Source organism: Melitaea cinxia, chromosome 20, assembly GCF_905220565.1.
Source record: "Melitaea cinxia chromosome 20, ilMelCinx1.1, whole genome shotgun sequence".
Taxonomy (NCBI): domain Eukaryota; kingdom Metazoa; phylum Arthropoda; class Insecta; order Lepidoptera; family Nymphalidae; genus Melitaea; species Melitaea cinxia.
Genome location: NC_059413.1, coordinates 11,754,128 through 11,780,734, shown reverse-complemented (window position 1 = coordinate 11,780,734; position 26,607 = coordinate 11,754,128). Strand labels below are relative to the sequence as shown.

At 34.5% G+C, this 26,607-nt stretch overlaps 1 protein-coding gene across 1 annotated transcript; it reads left to right on the top strand.

The window, feature by feature from the left end:
* Positions 1 to 342: 342 nt before the first annotated feature.
* On the top strand, positions 343 to 26,189 carry LOC123663274 (fatty acid synthase-like). Its single transcript, XM_045597964.1, is given in 40 exon segments — positions 343 to 510; positions 1,605 to 1,797; positions 2,688 to 2,808; positions 3,588 to 3,791; positions 3,859 to 3,975; positions 4,880 to 5,043; positions 5,625 to 5,767; positions 6,445 to 6,648; positions 6,764 to 6,953; positions 7,043 to 7,211; positions 7,544 to 7,713; positions 7,997 to 8,157; positions 8,394 to 8,536; positions 8,578 to 8,587; positions 8,643 to 8,827; positions 8,985 to 9,104; positions 9,240 to 9,349; positions 9,754 to 9,944; positions 10,101 to 10,270; positions 10,440 to 10,703; positions 12,395 to 12,515; positions 12,933 to 13,223; positions 13,602 to 14,045; positions 14,231 to 14,401; positions 14,562 to 14,692; positions 15,353 to 15,503; positions 16,235 to 16,406; positions 17,118 to 17,230; positions 18,295 to 18,453; positions 18,697 to 18,825; positions 19,373 to 19,458; positions 19,525 to 19,680; positions 21,099 to 21,350; positions 21,521 to 21,674; positions 21,791 to 21,992; positions 22,109 to 22,259; positions 22,425 to 22,599; positions 23,288 to 23,451; positions 23,530 to 23,642; positions 25,636 to 26,189. Coding segments are annotated over 40 exon segments (7,059 nt in total). The 3' UTR covers positions 26,163 to 26,189.
* The last annotated feature ends 418 nt before the right edge of the window (positions 26,190 to 26,607 follow it).

Below are 26,607 nucleotides of genomic sequence, written 5' to 3'. Positions count from 1 at the left end.
CGACATCTATCGTGCAATATACTAACGTGCATACTAACCACGTAATTAGAGAAAACTGATGTATGCTACATCGCACTATCAAAGTTATCACAGTGATTGAGTATATATACAAGAACCCGACAAAAACCGTCGGGGCGTTAGCCCACCAGACACAACATCCGTCTGGTCGGAGGATCCTCCGTTTTCAATGGTGGACGAGCACTTCACAACCTATTCCTCATACGCCCCAAACTGGTGACCCCAACGTGATTCTTCACACTCCCAAAGTCTCTAATGACGATTGTAATTACTGTATTAATGTAAACTTAGTAATCTAAATAATTTGAAATGTTAGTGTATAGAATGCGTTTTAAATATATTTCAGCAACCATGGACTCGGAATCCAAGCTGACAGCAGCCTACCAGATTCCCCATCCTCCACCTGGAGATGAAGTCTGCATCACCGGCCTCTCTGGTTCATTCCCAGACTCTGACTCTGTATTTCATTTAAAGGAAAATCTATTCAACAAGGTATGTTTTTATTTTTAATATACTTGTACAAAGTTTTGTATTTCATACACATTTTGAAGTTAGAGACTGTTAATATTTTATGTATACTTGAATTGACCTGGATAACCTGAAACTTACCAAATTATTAAAAAAAGTATGTGTGTGTTTTTATGTACGCACGTGAGAAGCTATAGGTACTTCATTGGCTAGCTAACTTTACGTTGCTAACTTCTTCTTCGTTGGCTAGATATCTTCAGGGTGTCATTTTTTTATGGATAGCTAGCTTCACGATGCTAACTTCTTCTTCATTAAATATTAAAAAAAGTATGTGTGTGTTCTTATGTACGCACGTGAGAAGTTATAGGTACTTCATTGGCTAGCTAACTTTACGTTGCTAACTTCTTCTTCGTTGGCTAGATATCTTCAGGGTGTCAATTTTTTATGGATAGCTAGCTTCACGATGCTAACTTCTTCTTCATTAAATATCTAACTTCAGGGTGTCAGTTCTTTTGTGACAGTGTGCGCGTTCATTATTTTTCCCTGACATGCCAAAAGAAGTATAATTTCGAAAATTTTGTTAGGCTTTGAATTTTAGTAAGTCTACGCAGACACCTAGATATTAGGCTATTTATTTTAATATTGTAATTTACTTAAGGGAACTCTATAACGTTGGCTATATTCTTAATTTTTTAATGTATCTAAAGTTAAAATGTAGCCATTTCTAAACTATCGTTGTTTTTTCTACAATACGAGTAGCTTAATTAGTTCAAATAATTTATTATTGATACTCTTTAAATGGCATGAAAATATTTATTTCGCAACCTATGAAATAATTGATTATATACACTCAAATAACCTCAAAAAAATAAATCTACATTATCAAACGATCAGCAATACGTAACTCAGAGAAGCAAAATCAACAACCGATTCAAAGATTGCTACGTTTTAATATTACAAACTTGGGTAGCGTACCCAATGCTATCAAGCAACCTCGACTTTAACGGTGTGTGATCAAGTTATAGCAACAAAATTAATTTCGTTTTCATTTCGATACTAACTTCCATGACAGTTTATTTTCTACAGATCGGTTAAAATTAGTATTTTATTTCTCTCAGGTCGACCTCATATCAGAAGATAGTCGCCGCTGGAAAAAGACTCACCCTGAAATTCCGCAGCGTATGGGCAAGATAAACAATCTGGATAAATTTGACGCCTCCTATTTTGGCCTTAACTACAAAGAGGCACAAACTATGGACCCCATGTTGAGAATCATTTTGGAGAGAACATATGAAGCAATCATCGACGCTGGTGAGAATAATATTAAAGTCTAAGAAATCGCAATTATGAATAAAAAATAAGTACTACTTTATTTGAACAAACATCCGTTACTGTCAAATTGTTAAAAAATATATTCATCGTTAAACTTTAAATAAATTGTAAGAGTTAAAAAATCAACAAAATAGTATGTATGGGAAGTACGGACGACGGAAATATACTCGATATTTCCGTCGTCCGTAGTTCCATATTGTTGATGAAAGACAAAAACTAATGACCTGATATTATGATTTCAAAGGTAAAATAGTAATCTTTGACGGTTAGCAGGAAAGTGGACATAAGGTGCCAATCAAACCACTAATTGCAAATTCATGCGACGTTTCGATCCTTTATTGGACCATCATCAGGCATCTACAAAATACAAACATTGAAGAAAGTTGTACAACTAATTAATCAATTTTGTAGATGCCTGATGATGGTCCAATAAAGGATCGAAACGTCGCATGAATTTGCAATTAGTGGTTTGATTGGAACCTTATGTCCACTTTCCTGCTAACCGTCAAAGAATACTTATAACAAATGGACACAACGATAAATAATGTAAAATAGTAAGTTAAGTTAGTTAAATTAACTTCCAATTATTCTATTAGAAGAAAAACCTATCTTTTATTTTTAAAACACTGCGTACTACGTACGTATCTACACATTTCGGATCTGCAGGTGTTAATGTAAGGGACGAGTCTGTTCTATCCTATGTATCGTCTAATTTTCTGAATAACAGTTTTTATTTTATAAACTTATCTCTTATTTTCTATGTATAAGTAATGTCTACAGTAAAATTAATATTTGTTTTTGAAGTACTTTTTGAAATACTTTGTATTTGATGCACAAATTTGAAAATAAAAACACAATTCAATCCTCAGGATACAATCCAGAGGAGTTACGGAATACCAAGACTGGTGTGTTTGTCGGTTGCTCAATTTCAGAGTCTGAGAAAGAATGGTTTTATGAAAAAATGCATGTAAACAATTACGGAATGACAGGGTAAATATGTTCAATGATATTACGTTTTATATGTAGCAAATTTTTGCTCCTTATTTTATTGGAATTTGTATAATTTTTGCCTTTATTCTACTTTTTGCAAATCCGGGTTCATTGTGATAAATTTTTATGCGTTCAAGTAGAATATGCCTTATGAAGAATATGCCTGCCTTATATCTTGAAATTTTGTAATAATTTTTGAAGCTTTTGTTAAAAGTAAAAATTTAAGGAATTACGTTTATTTTTCATAATAATTTAGTAACTTTTTTTTAAGTGACTTTAGTTTAAAAAAAAATCTACCGTTGAAATCTATTTTTGTAGTAAATTATAATTAAAGTTATGTTATAATTAAATCTTTATTCTTCATTTTGCTTTCGCTTTTAATTTCGAGCCATGGATAGTGATAGCAGAACCGTAGACCTATCTGTGGTCAACGGTTCTGCCGTTTTAAAAGTGTTAATGACCCAGTAAATCTGATATATGTATATATTAAACGAATTTTGTTAAATCTGCTTGTCATCACGTGATTCTGTGAAGTTTTATCCGCCAATCCGCAGTGGGGAAGCGTGGTGGATTACGCTCCGACACTTCTCCTAATTATTGTAATTATTAGGGGGGGTATGCCCAGTAGTGGGGTGTTACAAGTTGAATTAAATACATTTTTTTTTTGTGGAAACTTTTATTTAAATATGTTGCCAGTCAAATAAATCAGCATACTGATACTTTAAGCAAATCATTTATTGATTATCAAAATTATTAATTCTGTATTAAAACAATTTCAGCTGCTCCAAAAGCATGATAGCTAACTGCATTTCTATCTGGCTTGGGGTTCAAGGGCCATCTTTTAGCTTGGACACAGCTTGTTCCAGTTCACTTTACGCTTTCGAAATTGCCTTCAAAGCCATACGTAGTGGCAAATGTGACGCGGCTATTGTTGGAGGAGCAAACCTTTGCCTTCATCCTTATGTGTCTTTAGAGTTTTTTAGGTAAGAAAAAACAATTTTTTCGATGTATTACTCATATTAATAATAATAATCTGCGAGACTTTTTCAGGATGGGTATACTGTCACCTGATGGAAGAAGCAAGAGTTTTGATAATAGTGGAAATGGTTATGCCCGCGCTGAAACTATTGGTGTTTGCTTTTTACAGAAAGCAAAGGATTCAAGAAAGTAAGTTTGTTTTCATTTATACCATAAGTATCTGTAAAATTTCGAAATAAAAAAAACATACTAACATACTATGTGGAAGCCAATATACCAAATGAATGAATAAATGTATGACTATATGCTTAGAGTTGGAATTTATAGAGTAAAGGATATAGGGGATTAAAGGTTTTTTAGTCGAGTATTCTATTAAAAATTTCACTGCCGATTCTTTCAACAAAGTTTTATAAATGTAGTCAAAAATAATTAAATAAATAAACGCCTCACACTCAACAGCCCCCATTAAGATTAGTTTCTGTCTCGGTGACTTGAAACACACACAATACACAAGCACAACGGCCCAGACTAACACCAACGACATGGCTAAAATGAATACATTCTATGTGCGGGGGTCAAACCCGCATCCGCCAGCGCAACAACCAAACTTTTTTATAGTTTTAACCGACTTCAAAAAAGGAGGCGGTTACTCAATTCAACCGCATATATAATGAACTGATTTTGATAATTCTTTTTTTGTTGGAAAGGAGATATCCCCGGTGTGGTACCATGATAAGGAAACCAGGATCTGATGATGAAATCCCAGATAAATCGAGGGAAACTCTCGAAAATCTGCATAACTTTTTACTGGATGTACCGATTTTAATGATTTTTAATTTAATCGAAAGCCGATGTTTATCATGTGGTCACATTTAAATATCATCGAGATCTGATTACAACTTTTGGAGTAATTTTTGATGCTTATTTACTTGACTATTTTTTCGTCTACCTACGTTACTTGTTGTTGTAATTGAAGTCGGTTTTTTTTCGTTTGCCAGCAAACAAAATTATTATTGTAGAAACTAGTCCATCGTGAAGGCTTTGAAGACCGATATCAATTCAAAGAAAAGGTCAATATATACTTATTTTTCAGGGTATATGCCCAAGTAATCCACGCGAAGACTAACTGTGACGGGTACAAGCAACAAGGCATCAGTTACCCTTCTGGATATATGCAGAAGGTTCTTCTCGGAGATATATATGAAGAGTGCGGCATTCTACCGACCTCAATCGAGTATATAGAGGCACACGGAACAGGTGTGTGAATTAATTATATGCAAACAATTGTATTTCAAACTAAATATTAATTTATTGAATTTGCTAAATTCATTACTGTAACAAACCTTATCTTATTTAAAATATGAAAATGTTAAGTAACGCACCCGTCACTAGATGGCACTTTCCTCAATTAAATCATGCTATTAAACTTATGCGGGAAAATAAATATACCTTCCCGGCTGTCAATTGTCAGAGACTAAAGGTAGTTCTTTTGCACGCTCTTCATTAAGCCCTTGCTGTGTCCATTGACCGCTTATTTTCAGACAGTCTCAGGTTTAATGTGAGTATGTATGCACCTCGCTAGAATAAATATTATTCTATGCAAAGTCCCTCTTTTATTCCATTCTTCCCTGTGCGTTCGTCGTGTCGTCGCATCTTCGTCGTTTCGTCTTACCAGTGTCTTCGTGTTTACGTATCGTCTTGCCGTATCTGTATCACTGACGCCTATCCACAACTACACTTCGTTAAATTACTAAAAAAATATACCAATGACGGTTCTATGTAGTAAAAAAATTGAATAATTTGATATGAATGAAATGTGATAATCTTTTTCCCCTCAGGTACCACAGTAGGAGACCGAGAAGAACTTCAAGCCATAGAGGACATTATGTGCACTGGGCGTTCCGAACCTTTACTTATTGGCTCTGTTAAATCTAATTTGGGTCACAGTGAACCGGGTTCTGGTATTGGCGCTATCGCGAAGGTATACCAAAAAGACTGTAATATTTTTCTAAAAAGTTTTTATAGAACAGACGTTCTATAAAAACATTCCCTTTCGGAATATAAATATCCCGAAAGATCTTAAACTGACTTCTTTTCCTTTCTTAGCGAAGTATTTTTGAATGTAGTTGTGATTATTGTACGGTTTTAATTTTTAAACACGCCAACTTTTTGTAGTACATATTAAATAAATATTCTGTGTAATGTATTTCAAAAAAAAATTTAGACGCTGTAATAGCTGTCTTCATATTTTAATTAATTCGAATTTTAAACTGACGTTGCAATAATTTTGCCTGTCTGCAGCCTGGCTAAGTGTGATTTAGATTTAGAATAATATGTCTAACTGGGTTCGCGCGTAGGGCGTTGGTACTTGTGCGAGTTAGTGAAATATTGTCAGTGGTAAGGTTTTGGCATTTAGCAGTCGCTTTCGGTGTTTTACAACAGATGTTTTGTTCACAATATGCTAGATTAATCGTTTCTCGAGTAATTTTTTGAATGTGTCAGAAATTTAAAAGATATCTACAACTATGCGAGACGACCTTTAAGCACAGTGAAGTAGAGTAGTGAGTAGAACAGTATATACAAAAAACAATTTCACACGGAGCGTCCAGTTTTACTAAGATATAGCTTTCGTATGTCTCATTCATAATTGACTTTTAGCTCTGCATCGCATATTTGACTGGATATATTCCTCCAAACTTGCACTATAAAGTTCCTAAAAAAGGGATAGCCGCATTGGTGGACGGAAGATTGAAAGTGGTGACGGAGGCGCAGCCGTGGGGTAGAGGATTGTCTTGTATCAACAATTTTGGTTTCGGAGGAGCTAATGCTCACGTAATCTTCAAAAATTTCGAGAAAACAAAGGTCATTTAAATATTTTTATACAGCAATTGAGATTATTTATTGCTCTAAACGAGTATAATGGTTTGATGATGGTACAGATTATTTTAGTAATTTTTGCGTCTATATATATTTTTAGGTTAACAATGGATTACCATCAGATGATCTACCTAGATTGGTCTGCGTATCAGGTCGCGTCAATTCATCAGTGGCTAGGATTCTAGATGACATGGAGTCCAGAACGGTTGATATTGAGCTTATTAGACTTTTACACGAAATACACAAAAACAATATCAAGGGCCATTTTTATAGAGGATTTACACTTTTAGGTGACTTTTACTTTTAGTTTTTGTCATAATGTATGTTTATTGACTTATTTGTGAATCGATTGTTTTTTAATTTCGTTTTGTCCCTACAGGTTCCAGACCAACAAAAAGCGTGACTTTAGCTCGAAGTACTCAATACTTTTCAGGCATACGCAGACCAATATATTTTGTATATTCAGGTTTTGTTCAAGATTCGCAATGGGCAAGACTTGCTTCAGAGCTCATGAGGAAGTTCCCTGTGTTTGCTTCTGCTATTGAGAGGTTCGTTTAGGCCCTTAAAATATTAATGTAAAGATCCTCAACTTTACGATCTTTACGTAAATATTTTAATATATACTTATAATATAAATACGGCAGGTGACATTTTCTGTACCCAACTACTAAAATAAAATTTACTCTCTGTAATAAAGTGGGATAAAAGTAAAAAATATGTATGTCTAGTGTAATGCGTTGTCGAAATCCTATCGTTACTTTTGTTATTTAACGACCAAATTTAACAGATTGCTATTACTATTATTAATTGGTTCATTCATCATAATGTTCATTGGTTCATTCTAAATCCAATGGTGATAATAATAAATATTCATTTTTAGATGCCACGAAACTTTAAGGCCTACGGGCATAAATCTGAAACAGATCATAAATGAACCTGACTCTAAGGCTTACAACAATGTCCTTAACTCTTCCGTCGGCGCCGCTGTTGTTCAAATCGGTCTTACAGATATCTTAAAGGCTCTTAGAATTGATCCAGACTTTTGTTTAGGTAAGAAGTCAAACATTTGTGTAACTTTGATATCTGTTAGATTAGGGTGACAAACAAGCGAACGGTTCATCTAGTAGTAAGCGGTTATCGTAACCAACCAGAAGAAAAGCATCAGAAACATCGCAAGCGCGTTTTCCCCAGGAATTCTGTTTATCTTACTCACCAAAGGAAAATAATACTACTTTAGAGCATTATTATTTGGCCGGAAGATCTCATTTCCTGTAAGGTTGAGGTTCGATCCTATGTGTGTATGCTACAACTATGATGCATTCCTCGATTTAAGGCGACAGTGTAAGCCAATTAGCTTGCGCATATGGAGATGGTCGTTTGACAATTGAGCAGATGATCCTGGCGGCTTATACTTTGGGTTTGAAGGCTATTGAAAACCCATTCATCAAAGGATATATAACAACTCCCACAGTCGACAATGTTGGATATAGTGAGGTATTTTTTGTTCTTACATAAAATTCATATTATGATTACACTAGTCAGTTTAGTTCATATGGCATACATTTGTAGTTAAATTTTTCGGCACATTAGGCACATTTTTTTAATAAATTTATATGTTTTGTCTTTTTGTCACTACGAGTATACATTCAAGATACAGTTTAGTTAGTATTAATACAAAGAGCTCTTTGGGTTAAACACAACGATAATAATTATAAGATTAAAGACTTTAGAATAGATTAATAAAATATGTTAAACAGGCAATTCCAGAACTAAAACTTCGTTCAAAGCGTTTGGTTTCTTCTGATGACCCGAAATCTTTATCGAGATCATGCTAAAGTCTCATTAGCTGATTATCATAAAAATGCCATACTAAGTCCATTATAATAAGAACACTTTAACTTGACTTTAGCTTAGTTCACTCTTAGTCGTTTTTATTATGTTATTAAGTGTATTGTGACTAATAAACGATCTCTTGTTAGAGTTCAGTGTCCTTCGAAGATAGTGTTCGTTTGATTCCATCCAACGCAATTGCTATAGAGATCGGACCAGATGGCGTCTTACAGGATCTCTTAAATTGTTTGTCCAAAAAGAATGCTGTCTACGTCCCTTTGACGAATAGAACACATCCAGATATCGTGCAAGTTCTTTTCACGGCTTTGGGAAAGTAAGTAACTGGTATTCATCATATTGATGATATTTCTGTATTTTCTGGCAGAAAATTTCTTATACTATGTGACATGAAGGCAAGAGATGCAAACAAAAGCAATCAAGATTAAACTCTTTTTCATCCACCTCATTATTAATGTAAATTATATCTGCAGACTGTACGAAACTGGATTGAATCCGCATCTTGCCAACGTCTACCCGGTCGTGGAGTTTCCCGTTTCGCAAGGAACACCTATGCTTGCTCATCTCGTCGAATGGCAGCACAACGAATATTGGTTTGTTCAGTTAACAAATATTGTCATTAGTAACATGTAAATTATTCTGAATTACAAAGCTTATTATCACATTACTTTTGAATCTACTTTACTGAGATTATTTCATTTATTTTATGCATTTTCTATCTATTTTAGGAATGTAGTTTCATATAAAATGATGAATGAAACATTATTGAATGAAAGGACGGTAAAAATATCCATAGCTGATGAAGAAAATACCTATATGCTTGGCCACGTTATAGATGGTATGAATAATTTGTATAAAATAAACGTTTAATGATTTCATTACTTCAGTATACCGCAGTCCACTGCTGGACATAAGCCTCCACACCAAGTTCGCGGGAGATATTATAGTGCACACACATGTGTTTTGCCCATAATAACCATGCTGGGCAGGCGGGTTGGTGACCGCATGGCTGAATTTGTCGCACCGAAGACGTTGCTACCCGTCTTCGGCCTGTGTATTGGAAAACCAGCAGTTGGATGTTATTTCGCCATCCATAAGGTGGTAGTGGACAGTTCCACTGTTATCCCTTATTCGCCTCTTACGACACCCACCGAAAAAAGGGGGTAGGGGGAGAATACCTACAGCAAAAAGCTGAATTTTTACCATTATAAATATACAATGTTATTTACTAAATTGATTCAGGTCGCAACCTTTTTCCTGCAACTGGTTACCTGGTGATGGTTTGGGAAACGCTCGGTATGATAATGGGACAGTTGTACACGGAATTGTCTGTCGTATTTAAAGATGTGCGGTTTCATAGATCTACGAATATTCCCAAAAATGGGCAGTTGGAGTTTATCGTTTCGATTCAAAAAGGAAGTGGATGCTTTGAGGTTGTATTTTCTATGCTTTATTTCATATTTATTAAAGTGTTTTAATTTTTGTAGTAAGTACTAATAACAGTACTTTTTGTGTTCTGATACTCTTGCAACAGTAAACAGAATATGTTTGAATAACTTAATAATTATAAATTGCTGAATATTTGACAGATTGTAGAAAGCAAGTCGTCTATTGTCACTGGACGTATCAGAGTTAAAGAAAACGTTGGTCAGGAGTTTCGCTTAATTCCGACCGAACCTGAATCAACAGGACCAAATGTTAAAAATTTGCTTACAAAAGAATTTTACAAGGAGACGCGCTTAAGAGGTTACCAGTATAGGTTGGTACGATTTTATTTCAATTTAATGATAATATGAGTAATGCGTTTATGCGAAAGTTTAAATAATGTATTTCACCCTTTTATATAACGAATACTTAACGATAATCACTTTAGTCCAATCAAATATTTTGCGATGCTTAAGACCAAGTAGTCATTGAATTTCTTTCAGCGGTTTATTCCGAGGAGTCCTAGGATGTAACGTGGAAGGCACTCGTGGTCGTTTAGCCTGGATCAACGATTGGGTCACGTTTTTAGACTGCATGCTGCAAATGAGGATTATAGGAAATGATACGCGAGGACTCTATGTTCCTACCAGGATTGAAAAGTTATCCATCGATGTGAACATGCATAACGATGCCATCGCTAAAATGGACATAGGAAACTTGAAATGTTCGTTTGAAGTTAGGGTCTATCCTTATGCAGATGTTATAAGGTACGATTACGATTTAGCTTGTAACATCCTTGTCTCCATGTAGGAGAAGTATTTGACCTCGATTCACCACGCTGCTCTACTGCTGGTTGGCGGATATATTCCCTACTATGAGAAGCGATTGCTATCATATATTTATGATAACAACCGGAACCGACAGCTAAACGTTTTTTTCGAGATACGGTGGGGAGACCCACTAGAATAGTCATCCGAACCAGAAACAAATATTTGTACGAATACAAATATCCATTCCGAGCGCGAATCGAACCCGCAAATAGTCGGTGTTTTAGACATCTACACGCATCACTGCACCAAAATGTCTACACGGTTGTTGTTTGACTTACGAATAGCAAACCATTTTAAAGCGGCTTTGAACTATTTTTCTCAATTTTAAACACTAAAAAGTCAATTGAACTAAAATAGCTACAGTGCTTGTTTAAAAATTATTTCAAGCTCAACGGATAGGTCAAATTTTGGTTGGCTTTCTGATTAAAACTAGAGAAAAAGCTTTCTTCGGCCTATGCATTCGCTTCAGCCTGTAATATCCCTCTATTGGGCCTAGGCCTCTTTCCCCATTTAGGAGAAGGATCAGAGCTAAATCCACCACGCTGCTCCAATGCGGGTTGGTGGATATATTCCCTACTAGGAGTAATGATCGCTAATATTCGCAGGTGAACATGATAACATCCGGGACCGACGGCTTAAGGTGTTCTCCGAGGCACGGTAGGGAGACCCACAAGGACTGCACAAACACCCAGACCACGGCGAACACCTGTATGGCCAATACAAATGTTTGTCATGTGCGGGGATCGAACCCGCAAAGACGGGTTGATGACCGCAGGGGTGATTTGGTCGCACCGAAGACGCTGCTGCCCGTCTTCGGCCTGTGTATTTCAAAGCCAGCAGTTGGATAGTTATCCCGGCATTGGTCAGCTTTATAAGTTTCAAGGTGGTAGTGAAATGTTGTTATCCCTTAGTAACCTTTTACGACAACCATGGGAAAAGTGGTGGCTCTTTACTACCGTAACTACACAGCTGATCAATTAAAAGTATATCAACGGATTAATAAATAATGATTTACTTAAATTTAGCATTGGAAACATTAAATCGTAAATCGCAATCACGTAAGCCTATTGCAGTCCATTGCTGGACATATGCTTCTTAAATTTCGCGCCAGACATACCGGTTTTCTCACCATTCAGCCTCCACCGGCAATCTTACGTAGATAGTCAGTTCAGCGGGCCGGAGAGCGTCCCACACTGCGTTAGCCGACACGCGGTCTCCACTCTAGAACACGTCTGCTCCAACGGTCATCGGTTTTGCGACACAGGTGACCAGCCCCACTGCCACTTTGACTTGCTAATTCTGCAGGCTATGCCAATTTCGGTCTCTCGTGGATAGTCTCATTTCTAATCCTATCTTTGAGTGAAACGCCGATCATAACTCGTTTCATTGCACTTTTAGTGACTTTAAACTGCGAACCAGTCCCTTTGTCAGTGTCCACGTCTCGGCACCGGTACATACGTTAAAACAGGCAGCACGCGTCCCTCGTAAATCGCAAATATAAAATTAATAGATAACTTTGATTTTGAAAAGAATGATACCCTACCATCTAAATTTTTTATCGGATTTCTTAATATTAAGAATTATATATATGTTTTTATCACCAGTCAGTTACGAATTACTTTTTCCAGGGCTGGCGGTGTAGAAATTCGAGGACTAAATACAACTCCGATACAAAAGAAAGTTTCTCTTATTACTCCAGTGTTAGAGAAAAATATATTTATACCTAACTTTGGAAAGTCGAAGATGAAGGTAAAATTACAAAAGTAACCTCTGGTAATTTCAAACATACGAATTTAGATTTTGAGTAGACAACTAGGTACTTCAGTACTTGTCCTGGGTATCATTATACTTACGTGATGTTTTGTGTGTCGGCATACATATGTATATATATATATATATATATATGTATATATATATATATATATATATATATATATATATATATATATATATATAAAGCTTTACTTATCTTATCTACTATACTTATCTTATCTAACGTAATCAGTATGGCAGCACGTATCTGACGTGAACATGCAATTCAGAGTGGAAGCGTTGTTATTGGCGAACTAACTTTCATTTATAAGATACATATACGGCTCTAAAACGAGTTAGAACAACAAAAATATATTAATTAAATTACTTTTTAGCAGTATAAACAATTTTCAGATTGAAGACATTTTAAGAAGCAATATTCAGCTTATTCTTGAAAACATACATACTTACAAAGTAAAAAGTATTGAAATTATTGATGATGAGTACACGACTAAAGGACTTGAACCAATAATGAATAAAGTGGCAGATGTACTAAATGATCTGCCGCTAATACAAGCTGACCTATATGTTGTATCTAAGAATCCTATAGAAATGCCACCATTTATTAACGTATTAAATAGACAGCAGAGTGGAAAAACGAATGCTGTTTTACTTATTGGTGCTAATTTGCTGGAGAGACGTAAAGTAAGTCTGTATAAAAATTATCATAGCATTTTAATGATACGTCTGTATAATTTTGCGTACCATAATGATTTTTGACACAATTATTACAGAGTTAGACGGGTTTGGGTTCCGTTGGGGCAGATATTTTATTTATACAAATATTTGTGGCGGAGCTAGGTCTATGCCCTTGTGATCCTAGGCTACAAACCTTCTTCTATATAGAGAGTGGGCTCTAACCCAACAGTAGGATAAGTATGGCAGTCTATAGACCTAGTCAGTTATTTTCAGTTAAGTCACAATTAGAGATTGTAAGATTATTTTAATGTGGCTGGAACGAATTTTCTTAGAGCATTCTTATATACTATCAATATATAATATTTAAAAAAATCTAATTTGTAGATATTAGAAGAAGCTTTATTAAGTCTTCGTAATGAAGGCTTTATTGTAAGCCGAGAAATAAGACTCATAAATGCGAAAGACTTCTCTAATGAATATGACATTATTAGTATACAAAATACTGGCTCTGAATACATAGTACTATTTCGAAAAAGAATTGCTCCAAAATCAACTAACTTTATTAAAATAGTTACAAGTGATGAAACGTACAAATGGATTGAAAAAGTCAAAGAAGGACTTACAGCTGGAGAAAAACTTGTCATATATAGTCAAGATGATCAAGTAAATGGATTATTGGGTTTGGTCAATTGCTTGAGAAGGGAACCTGGTGGAGAAAAAATACGTGGCCTGCTGATTGCAGATCCTACTGCACCACCATTTGATCCAGATTTAGAATTTTATAAAAAGCAGTTGGATATGGATTTAGCTATAAATGTATATTATGAAGTAAGTTTCTTTGTATAACGATTAAAGAAACAAAATGTAAATATATTTAATAGGGCTATTTTTACAACAAGTTGAAGTATACGAGTAATCATTATATTTTCTACTTAAATTTGACATACTAAAATTATCTCATCATTAAAAAATCTGCTTTTTCAGTCATTAAAACTAAAATGAAATATTTTTAGGGACATTGGGGGACGTACCGTCACCTTTTACTAAATGATCTTGAAACAGTCCGAGCACATCACGCTTTCGTAAAGACTGCTAATATTGGAGACTTGTCCTCGCAACAGTGGTTGGAAGGGCCAATCAAGAAGAATAATTATTTGACAAATTCAAATTATACCCTTATTAATGTAAGTAACAATAAGTTAAGTCAATTTCGACGTATCAAATGATTATTGTAGTATTGTCATAGGTTTTTTTAAAATATATTTTGGACTATTTGATTTAAACTTTAAGATCACTTCAAATATACAAGTTGATATTACTAACTCGGCGTCGTTCGTAAATTAGGTGTACTGTGCTGCGCTTAATTTTCGCGATGTGATGATAGCATCGGGTCGCATTGCCGTTGACGCTATTGCGCTTAACCGTCTCGCGCAGGAGTCTATCCTGGGAATGGAAGTCGTCGGCAGGACTAGAAAGTAATTAAATTACATATCATCGCTTATATAATTTGAAACAAAAATAGTTGAAATTGCTTAATCATAATTAACGATGCGTTGATTAGTATGCACCGGATATTGTGCATGTGATTGCAAATTTGATCACCACTAATGACAAAAGCAGTTAATGTGTAATCATCTGTATAAAATATGTATGTATTTCCTTATATATTATAGTGAGTATGTGATATATTTATGTATATGTATAAGTATATTTATATTTTGATATGTATCTTTATATGTATTTGTTGGTATTTCGTATGTTACATTTTAAAATATATATATTTATTTTTTGTTTTTTTTTTTTTTTCTTCTTAATAAATACTTCTTGCACTGTTTGCCTCGCTATATGAAACTCTTGCTCATGACCGTGGGTTGACTGGAATAAATCTCTTTCAGAAATAAGTCTACCTTTGCCATAAACCTTACTATTATTGTATGTTTATATAGGTATTTTTGAATGCAATGAAGTAAGTATATAAAAAGACATATAGTAATTAATCGTGTTCTAATCGTTTTCCCTTCGCATATTGTGTGTGTTTTCTTAACACAGAAAAAAAATTCTTCTGGAGCCCATTGAGTGTGAAGCATTTATTATTATTTTTATTATAATTATTTATTTTAATGATATTGTTAAAGTGGCACCCGAGTGATGGCCATTGTAGCCAATAAAGGCTTGTCAAACATAGTAGAAGCAGAACGCAACCTTATGTTTTTCATCCCGGACGAGTGGACTTTCGAGGAGGCCGCCACTATACCTATGGCTTATGGGACTGCTTACTACGCTCTGGTAATTCTTCAGCTCCAGCCAGTAATATAACACTGCTAGGCCTTTTTCCACATGTAGGAAAAAGATCAGAGCTTAATCCACCACGGTGCTCCAATGCGGGTTGGCTGACGGAGATGTATTTCCTACTATGAGTTACGATCGCTATCGGTGTACACGATACCAACCGGGACCGACGGCTTGACGTACTCTCCAAGCTGGCACCACTGGCTGGCTGGAGAATTTTCGATTGAAAATGAGGGTGCTTTTTCGATATTCAGTCCACAATAAGGTAAAAAAATATTTAAAAAAAAAATACAGTGTGTTTGGAACATAAAAAAGGTAAGTTTTCGCCAAATTTTTTAAAAGCCCTCCCACCACTTCCCGACCTCAGAACGCCCGTAATTTATTTTTCCTTTCATTTTCGTTGCATTATTTTTTTTTTACAATGGGTTTCATCCTACTATAATTATTTTTTTTTGGTTTGAAAAGCTATTAGCACTGGTCTAATATTAGTTTGAACTAACTTAGACAGCTGAGAGATTACAAAAGTTTATGGTAAAGTAAGTTATGATGAAACGGAAAGAGTTTTAAAAATAATTATCCATTGTAAACTTTTTAACTCATTATTTACATACATCAAAAGCATTTATAAAAATAACGTGTTATAATACAACATATACAAACATAATAAACAAACATACACACGCAGATGCGTTATATATGCTCATATGTAACATTTAATGTTTTAACAGGTAATGGTAGGAAAGATTCAAAAAGGAGAATCGATCTTAATCCACGCCGGTTCTGGTGGTGTCGGTCAAGCCGCCATCAATATTGCTTTCCACTATGGAGCCGAAGTGTTCACCACTGTCGGTACTCAAGAGAAACGAGACTTTATAAAAAAGCTGTTCCCTCAACTCAAAGGTAAAACAGAATTAAAATTGTTGTAGCATTTTCGAGGCGTAAAATAATTGATTTCAATTTACTTATTAATGGTTGTCTCTTGTGTAAGCTTATGGAACTATCACTAAAAGCGAAGTTCCCTTCATAAGTATTCTTCTTAACAAACATCAAGTTATGATGTTTTAGACCTTTTTTATTTAATTCTGTTTGTTGATCCTAAACTTTTAATTTTTATTTTAACGGAAATAAAATAAGTCAAGTTTTATTCTTATAACAATGAATTCCGTTATTTGATTTGGTGAACTGTGCAATTGTGGAAATTATGACTGGAGGTTTTGGTTGACTTAAGGAAATATCTGAAAAAAATAATAAAATATTATGTTAAATTAATGATAATATTGGCTACAAAAATGTGTAAAATTGATAATAAGATATATAAGAATTTTATTCATTGCGTCAACCAAATACAAACCACTATTTAACAATCGCAATTTAGCTGGAAAATATTATATTTTTGTAGCAGATCTTACATAAATCATATTCCCCTTTTTGTAGTATCGTATTTAGAGCTGTATTTACACGTTTGTCATTATTGTTCTTTTTTCTTATTAACAAGTTATTACGGCTAATAAGTAAGTTCAAGTTTGCTAATAGTGAGCTCTATCTGATATATTTTTTATGTTTTATTATATATTTTGCGAGTAATTAAATAAATAAGACCTTATATTACAGACAGTCACATTGGTAACTCTCGAGATACATCTTTCGAAGCCATGATAAAAGAGCAAACAAATGGAAAAGGAGTCAATTTGGTTCTTAACTCTCTGTCAGATGAAAAATTACAGGTATTTATATCATATTTTGATATCAAAACAATTTTTAGAGCCTTATTTTTAAATATTAGCAGTTTAAATGTGTTTTGTTCCTCTTTCACCCGTATGATAAGAAACTTTTAGATTTATATATACGTACACATTTTTTTATACAACTAGATCGCTAAACAAGCTTGCTCACCTGATGGTGAGCAATTTCCTAGCTTATAGATGTTTGTAACACCAGTGGCATTGCAAACGCGTTGCCAATCCTACTCCCGACATATCCCAGGAGCTCTGGCTTCTTACCTTCCACCGGGAAACGACAGTGCTTTAGAGCAGTATTGTGTTCCGGTGGAGAGTAACTGTAGTTACCTGTGATCTTCTGTAAAGTCGAGGTACTTTCCGAGTCAGGCTGCTGCAGATTTTGAGCAGGATATTTGATGATGGCCACTACCTTAATGATAAGCAAATTTTTAGGGCTCTGTTTTTTCAGTGTTTCAATTACTTTTGTCTTTCACGTTTTCATTGATCGTACTTGTAAATATAAAATCGTAGAGTCATTCACTCATCACGCAATCCCAAAAACCACTGGACGCAATAGATGGGGAGGAAGATAGTTTATAATTAATAAACATCCGCTACAAACTATCACTATCACTTCAGCCTATTGCAGTCCATTGCTGGTCATAGGCCTCCACAAGTTCGCGCCAAAAATGGCGTGAACTCGTATGTGTTACTCGTAGTAACCACTCTGGGCAGGCGAGTTGGTCAGGGCTGGAAGAGAGAGGGTGGCTATATTCTTTACTGCCGTAGCCACACAGCTTGTATGGCTGCGGCAATTATATGTTCGTGTTGATAAAATTTACTATCCCTTTAACATAGGTTGCTTAAAAAAAATCATTCCTGTTCAGCAATAAGACCGCCTTTTGCACATTGTTTTTTTGCCTGTCTATCTAGTACTATTTTTTTTTTTGACGTTGAATTGGTGGAGATGAAGATTTATTTCCTACTACTTTAACTTTCTAGATAAAATGAATTCGCAGAATTACTATAGTGAATACTTTAATGTGAGCTTTTACGTATTTATTTTTAAGGCCTCACTACGCTGCCTCGGATACGGTGGTCGTTTTCTTGAGATCGGTAAATTCGATGTCAATAACAACAGTCTTATCGACGTGAACTTCTTCCGAAATGAGATCTCTTTCCATGGAATTATGTTGGACCTTAACATGCATGATATCGAATTTGCAAAGGTTTTTCAATTTAAAAATATTTTGATTCATAACATTTCCACCATTATAATTTTACATGTTAATCCTCCATTTTGGAGATTTGATTTTAGTGCATAAATATCGTGAAACAGTGATTTTAAGTGTTTTATTCTATTAAACGTGGACGTTTGTAATTGTAAATACTAAGCTCTATTTGCTTTCAGATTTCTTTATTCAATTTATCACTGACGTGTTTTTTTTTACTATTTACGTTATTTTAATCAGACCCTTGGATATCTAATGGTATCTGGTATTGAAACTGGAGCTGTCCGACCGCTTACGTATTGCACCTTCAAAAAGGATGAATTGGAGGAAGCATTTAGGTACATGGCTGCTGGCAAACATATTGGAAAAGTAAGATATTTGTACGTCTTATTAATGCTAAAATAAGAATAAAAATCACTCGTTATGTATATTTTATGTTCTAGGGTCGTCTATAAAATACGATATTCTGAATTTTACCGTTTTGATACCCTCCCATTTTGTCAAGCTTAGTCGAACTTTTAGTAACCCCCTAACGAATATTGTGTCCGCAGAACTAGAATCTCCCGCTGATAATAACAACAGTGAATAAAAATGGCATAAAATTAATAATAATAATTCTTTTTAAGGTATACAAAAGAATCTTCCACCAATCATAACTCGTCACTCTAAGGAAAGAGTAATAAAGTATTTTATAGACTAACCCTTATGTATAATATCTAATCTATATAAATAAAAATGAATGTTGCTAAGCGTATAACTCGAGAATGGCTTGACCAATTCAGCTAATTTTAATAAAAAAATAATTTTTACTATTAACTTTTGACAGAACGAAGTCTGTTTTTAAATAAATAAAGTTATACTATTTTGTTTTCAATAAAATAAGCATTGCATAATTAAGTCTTTAGCAAATTTTCAGATTGTATTCAAAATTCGTGATGAGGAATGTGAAGATAATAAAGACTTCACTAAATCATTGAATCAGTATATTGACGCCGTACCAAGGTAATCGTTAAAGCAATATTATAGGAAGTTCGTTTCTACAAGATTTTAATGAAATTTACTGTACAGGTATAACTGCGATCCAGACCTAGTGTACATCGTAGCAGGAGGTCTTGGAGGCTTTGGGCTGGAGCTCGCAGATTGGCTCATCTTGAGAGAAGCCAGGAAGTTATTGCTAGTATCGAGGAAAGGAGTTAGTAATGGTTATCAGTCGTTACGTCTGAGGTGAGTTCTTTTGTTGATTGAGCAGCTTATTCGTGGGTTTTGTTCTTCTTTTTGCGGTGCCTCTCCGACTAGTGAAGGTTGGCAGTCAGCTTCACATGCTCTGATTTATTCTTCGCGCGGCGAAAGATTTCGGCGGTGCTCGCGATGTTTGTCCACTCGCGGATGGTAGCCAGGACTTTTTTCTACGACCTACGTCTTGTTTTCCAGTAACTTTTACCATCATGATGAGTTGTAACAGTTCGTATCTATCGTGCTTAAGCACGTGTCCCAGATATGCGACTTTTCTCAGCTTGACGGTCCGCAAAAGTTCGCGTTTCTGATTGATGCATCGCAGAACTTCCACGTTCGTGACTTTTTGAGTCCAGCTAATGGCTTGCATATGCCTATATGCCTCCATTCTCAAAAGTTTCTATTCGTTTCCTGGGGTTTTCTTTAATAGTCTATGCCTCACATCCGTATAGAAGTATTGGCTAGATAAAACAACGTAGAAGTCGAATACGCAAATGGATCTTAAATCTGCGGTTGTAGAGTACTTTCTTCATTTTGTTAAAGGTACTTCGAGCTATTTCAATGCGAGTATTAATTTCCTAATCGCTGTTCCAGTTTTCATTATAAGCCTAAGCGTACCTAAGTATTTATATTTGTGCACTCTTTCTAGTTTTTGGCCACCTATTGTTACGTGGTTTTTGTTACATCTATACAAATTAATAAAATTCGAGTGTCTGTTTGTGATATTAAAATACCCGCATTTTACTAAATGCATGTGGATGTATAGTATACTCGGTACATATACCAAAATAACATTTTTTACAATTTTTGTCGGTCTGTCTGTCTGTCTGTTTGTTGTGACTAATCTCTGAAACAGCTGGGCCGATTTTGACGTCACTTTAACTGGCAGATGATGCTGAGCTGATGTGACAAGTTAAACGAGCATCTAAACATTCAGTGTCTTTGGGACAATGACCAGGGAGAATGTTATGTTTTCACCGAGTGACATGCGCTATATTTTTATTTATTAATCTTAATAAATACAATAAATTACGCGTAACGTTGTTTGTCCGCAATGGACTCCTAAACTATTTAACAGATTTTAATAAAACTTGCACACCGTGTGATCTCGATGATCGTTGATCTTAACTTGAAAGATAGGCTATATTTTATTTCGATTTATATAATCATTATATCCAAGAAAAACAATAAGACGGTAAGAAGTTTTCCAGGTCGGCTAGTATAATATATGTTTCATATATATTGTTCGTAATATATGCATGTAAATAAGATTAATTTATTATAAATGAATAGATACTTGTTATGAATATTTGATTAATTGTTGATTTACGTTATATTATACTAATATTAGCTCAAAAGGTAGAGACTTAATCATAACAAATACTTGAATGTAATTTTTTTTTTCAAAGAACTTGGAAGAGTTATGGTGCAGAAGTGCGAATTTCTACCCACGACATTACGACAGAAAAGGGCTGCGAAGAAATGTTGAAAATGGCGAATTCCATGGGAACTGTTGCGGCTATATTCAATTTAGCTGTAGTTTTGGAGGATCGCATCTTTCAAAATCAAACTCCAGAAACGTTCAAAACATCATTCGCACCCAAAGCTTTGGTTACTATGAACTTGGATAAGCTCTCACAAAAATTGTGTCCAAAATTAAAGTTGGTTTGAATTGATTTTATACAGTTTGTCTTTAAGTTTTATTATTGTTGTAATATAATAATAAATTTTTAATATTTTAATTTAATAAACAGTTAATGTTTTGTTTTTATATGTTTATGATTTTACTCTAGAAAATAAAAATAACATAATAATAATTTAAAAATTTCAGAGATTTCGTGATTTTCTCATCGGTATCTTGCGGTCGTGGTAATGCTGGTCAGTCTAACTATGGCTTCTCCAACTCTGTAATGGAAAGGATCTGCGAACGAAGGAGAAAGCTTGGTCTGCCCGCTCTTGCTATACAGTGGGGTGCCATTGGAGACGTAAGCGCTTGATTTTTTTTTCTTCTGAAATTTACATTTTTCTAAAGTTTATGACAAGTAAGTAATGATCATGGAATCAATACTTTCTTTAATCAAAACTTGTCTCACGTCCTTAGGTTGGTCTTGTAGCAGATATGCAATATAACGAAATTCAAATGGAAATCGGTGGCACTCTTCCACAGAGGATTTCCTCCTGTCTCCTAACTCTTGATAAATTCTTGAGACAGGATAATTTAATAGTATCCTCAATGGTTGTGGCTCAGAAAAAATCCAGTGTCGAAGGTGGTACATTAGCAGAAATTGTTGGTCAGGTCTTAGGTATGATTTTTTAGTCACAATATCAAAGAATTCTATGCTACACGCGATAACAAATTATGCCTTAAACCCAAAATACAGAAAAGAGTATATTAAAATATATATTTTTTATCTTCTAGGTATTAAGGATATAAGGACAGTGTCAAAGCAAGTATCGCTAGCGGATTTCGGTATGGATAGCATAACTGGTATCGAGATCAAGCAAATTCTTGAAAGAGAGTACGAGATATTTTTAACAGCAGATGCTATTCGATCATTGACATTTGCTAAGTATGTTACTTTCTCAAATCATAGGTTTCGGACTTAATTATTATTAGAAAGTTATTGATTGTACTTGCGACCAATCATTAATACATTTTTCCTAGTTTCTTATTATTCTCACACTGTTGTACTAATAGTAGTACTAACCTAACCTAAATTTTATTTTGTTTACAGGTTAATGGAATTAACGACTCAAAGTGAAACAGACGATTCAAAAACAAAACCAGTTAGTCTAGCAACTCCTGAAGACTCCGCTGCTTTACGTGTCCTTATAAGGAATTTTGGTGACGAAAAGTTGGTCGAAGAACCTTTTATATACCTGCCAACTATGACTAACAATGGCAGTGATGTAAGGAATTTATTATTTTAATATTCAGCATTTTATAGTGGCCCCCGTGTAGCTCTAGCAGTGTAGAATAATACCCTCTCTTTCTTGTGAGTGCCATAAAGAACGACTAAAGCCTAGTTTCTACATTCGTAAAACGAATCGGTGATTGGACGTAAAAACCAGGTTCACTTTATCAGAAATTTTCAGTAATAACTATTATTATAAGAACCGACACACTATAAATGAACCATCACCTTACTTGACTCCACGTGGACTTTAATCTAGTTTAAGTGTGTGTACTCAAGTTTACAGCGTTTACCTGATATACTCACTACATAACACGACAAAAAAATATTATACTCCTTCCAGCAAACCGGATTATTTATGACTGAATTTTATCATTGTTATTTTCTAATTAAAATTCATCTAAGTGATGAAAGAAAACACTTATACACTTCAACCTATTGCAGTCCACTGGTCGACATCGGCCTCCCCAAATTCGAGTCAAGCATCCTGGTTTTCCGCAATCCTCATTAAGCCATCACCAGCAATCTTATGGTAAAAAGACGTCAGGAGGAAAACCCCACATCACTTAAAAGAAAATCCAACCCACACTGGGCTAATTAGACACATTTCTCATTAACTCTATGTTAATCATGTATAGTTTAATTCATAAATTCAATATGTTCCAATAACCTTTTTTCAGAAGGGTTTATCCAATCAAGAAAATGAAATGATCATGTTCGTATTGCCCGGTATGGAGGGTTGTGCTTCGGGAATGGCGAACCTATGTCTGCAACTAAAGATTAAAGTTTGCGTACTCCAATACTGCTACGACGAAAAAGACGACACCTTGGATAAGCTGGTCGAAAAGTCATACAAGGTAGGTAAATTTTATCTGAAGTTAATAAGGCATATCATCTTAAATATATTTTAGCATATAACATGGAGTTTGTTTCAGACGATTAAAGAAAGATTAAGCGCAAGCCATCCTTACATTCTTCTTGGATATAGCTTTGGTACTCTACTTGTGCTAAAATTAGCTCAAATTTTGGAAAGTGAAGGTTCGTATTGTTATTGGTACATATATATACGCAGATTTTTTTTTTTCATTATTCTTTATAACATTCGTAATCATTCATATCCATAAATCCCTTATATCTTTCTTTGATTCTGGATCTAAATATTTTGTTGAATTGTGATAAAAAGTTGTGATTATATGTTTTTGTAAATATATTAACTCATACATAACCGTTTAAACTTTTATTTATTTATTTACACTTTTGCACACCAATATAAAAATTGTAACAATACATATCATCAGGAAAATAAAAGTTGCATCAGTTGCAGCAAACGGCCTTATCGCTAATACAGCGATCTCTTTCTATGCAAGTTTTGGGCAGAGGACATAACGAGTGTGAAGGGTGAATTACTAAATACAATATGTCCACTTACGCATTTATTTTGAGGCTTTCTATATTTTCTTGAAATTACATATTATGTACATCTTTATTTAGTAATTAAAAGACATTTAATGCATATAACACCCATTTTCGAAGTGGGTTGAAACAATTTATATATTTAAAAAAAAACTGTGTAATATCTTAAAATTTAACGTCTAAAATTGTCTGCATGCTTAAAAACATTTCATCACAACCTTTTACAGATGTACTATATATCAGAACGGAAAATCTTTTCTACTTTTGTGACTCTATGTAACTTTACTGACAGGTTTTCTCAAATTGTGAACTCGAATCTTGGTTACTTGTTTTTGATCTTGGGAGGTTTTAATTTTGGTTACGTACACTGGACATTGGAGTCCAACGATGGTCTACAATATTCAGAATTGTCGGGCTAATTAGTTATATTTCTTTGACACGCTTTCTGATTTTAAACTAGTATAGTACAATATTTGACGCAATTAAAACTTAATTTAGTACTATGTAATAACGATTTATTCATAAATACCTGTACTGAACCACTTGTTCCTAAAGACGAGCATCACAAATTTCTGATTATTACTTTGAAAAGTGTTTCACACGATTCACTTCAACCTAAGGCTAGATTTGAGTAGGTGTTTTTTCCAATCAGGAGACTGAAAAAATAAGACCTCACCTAAATAGTGTGAACTGCGTCACTTGCGTGGCACTACACTTGATGAAGCAATTAACTAAAATATACCATATAAACTTAATGTTTTGATCATATTTTATTCAACATATTATTTCATAGACTTGATATCCATGGAAATCTTTATAGGTGGTTCAAAGCGTACATTGAAAATATGTTTCAAGATGTTGTACTTAATAGATATATATGTATTAGCTTGGCAATTAGTACTCTGGTGTTAATCAAGAACCCCTTCTTAGTCCATTCTTGTTTAATATTTTTATCAGTAACGTTTCTTCTTGTTTTCAAAATTCTAAGTTCCTTCTTTACGATGATGAGATGTAAATCTTGAAAACTGTTAGTAATACCGACGACTGTTACTGTCTACAAGAAGACTTTGATAGATTTAAATATTACTGTCGCTTAAATATCATAAGATGATAATGATGTGGAATGATTTGCAATAACCCTGTCTAGTAAAACTAAAAATATAGAATGTCACTATTTTCTTAAAGGGCAGCAACTTCAGACTGTCAATGAGATACGTAATCATAGCGTTATACATTACATTAGCGTTATACGTCATTGTTTAAATAATACTTTTTACACACGCATTGCTTGGAGAGTTAGCTACTGAATACGTGACAAAAGCGTTACAAAAAGTAAGATCGGGCAAGGCGAACGGAGCAAGAGAGAGAGGTGCGAGTACACATTTTCATTCTCTCTTTCTCTCATAGCTAGTTACGTTTCGTATATCTAAGACACGGTGCAGGCCTAATGTGAGGAAGTTTCACTTCAATCGTGTCTAAAGCACTCTTATTTTTATAAATACTTGTGTGTGTGTGTGTGTGTGTGTGTGTGTGTGAGAGAGAGAGAGAGAGAGAGAGAGTCACTGTGTACTTTCCTAATAAGTAGGATAAAATTAAAAAATCAATTTATATGTTTTAGGTCATAGTGGCAGAGTCTTTTGTATAGATGGCAGTCCGGATTTTCTCAGAGTGTTAACCACTTCTAATCCCTCTTACAAAAATGATACAGAATTGCAAAATCGCCTGATTTGCTATACTATTGACTTAGTGGCTCCAAGAAATAAAGTCACGAATACGCTTATGGATGAACTTAAAGACATACAATCATACGATGAGAGAATCAAATACGGTATAAAAGCATGTCCAGCTCAGAAAATATACTCGGATAAATTTGTAGAATCGGTCGCTAAAGCATTTTATAATCGTGCAAAAATAGTTCGAAGTCGAAATGAAATAAAGAAGATAAAAGCGCCCATAGTTCTCATACGTCCGAAAGAAAATCCATTTAAAGCACTTAATGATAATTATGGTCTGGATGAATTCACTGACAGCTACGTAACGGTTCATCTTCTTGAAGAGAATCATATTACAATAATTGACAGTAAGGAATGTGCTAATATTATAAATAGTAATTTATCTGCACTAGTTGGAGAGAAGGTTGTTTAAAATGGTGATAGCAAATAGAGTTAAGGGAATCAATCAAGTTATTAAAATTTAACATTAAGCATTGTACTTCATAAAATTTTGTTAGGGGTTTTGGTAATACATAATAAAACGTTGATGTATTTTTATTTTGAAGCAATTTTTTTGAAGATATGTGAATAATTTTTTTTTTTGACGAAGCGTTGGCGCAACGGTCACCGCACTGGTTAGTGGCTGTTGCGCTGGCGGTAGCGGGTTCGATCCCCTCACATAACAAACATTTGTATGTGTGGTTACGGTACTAAAGAATATAGGCACCCCCCCTCTTCCCGTGGGTGTCGTAAGAGGCGACTAAAGTATAACACAGTTCCACTACCACCTTGGAACTTAAAAAGCCGAACGATGACGGGATAAGCATCCAACTGCTGGCTTTAAAATACACAGGCCGAAGACGGGGCAAGCAGTATCT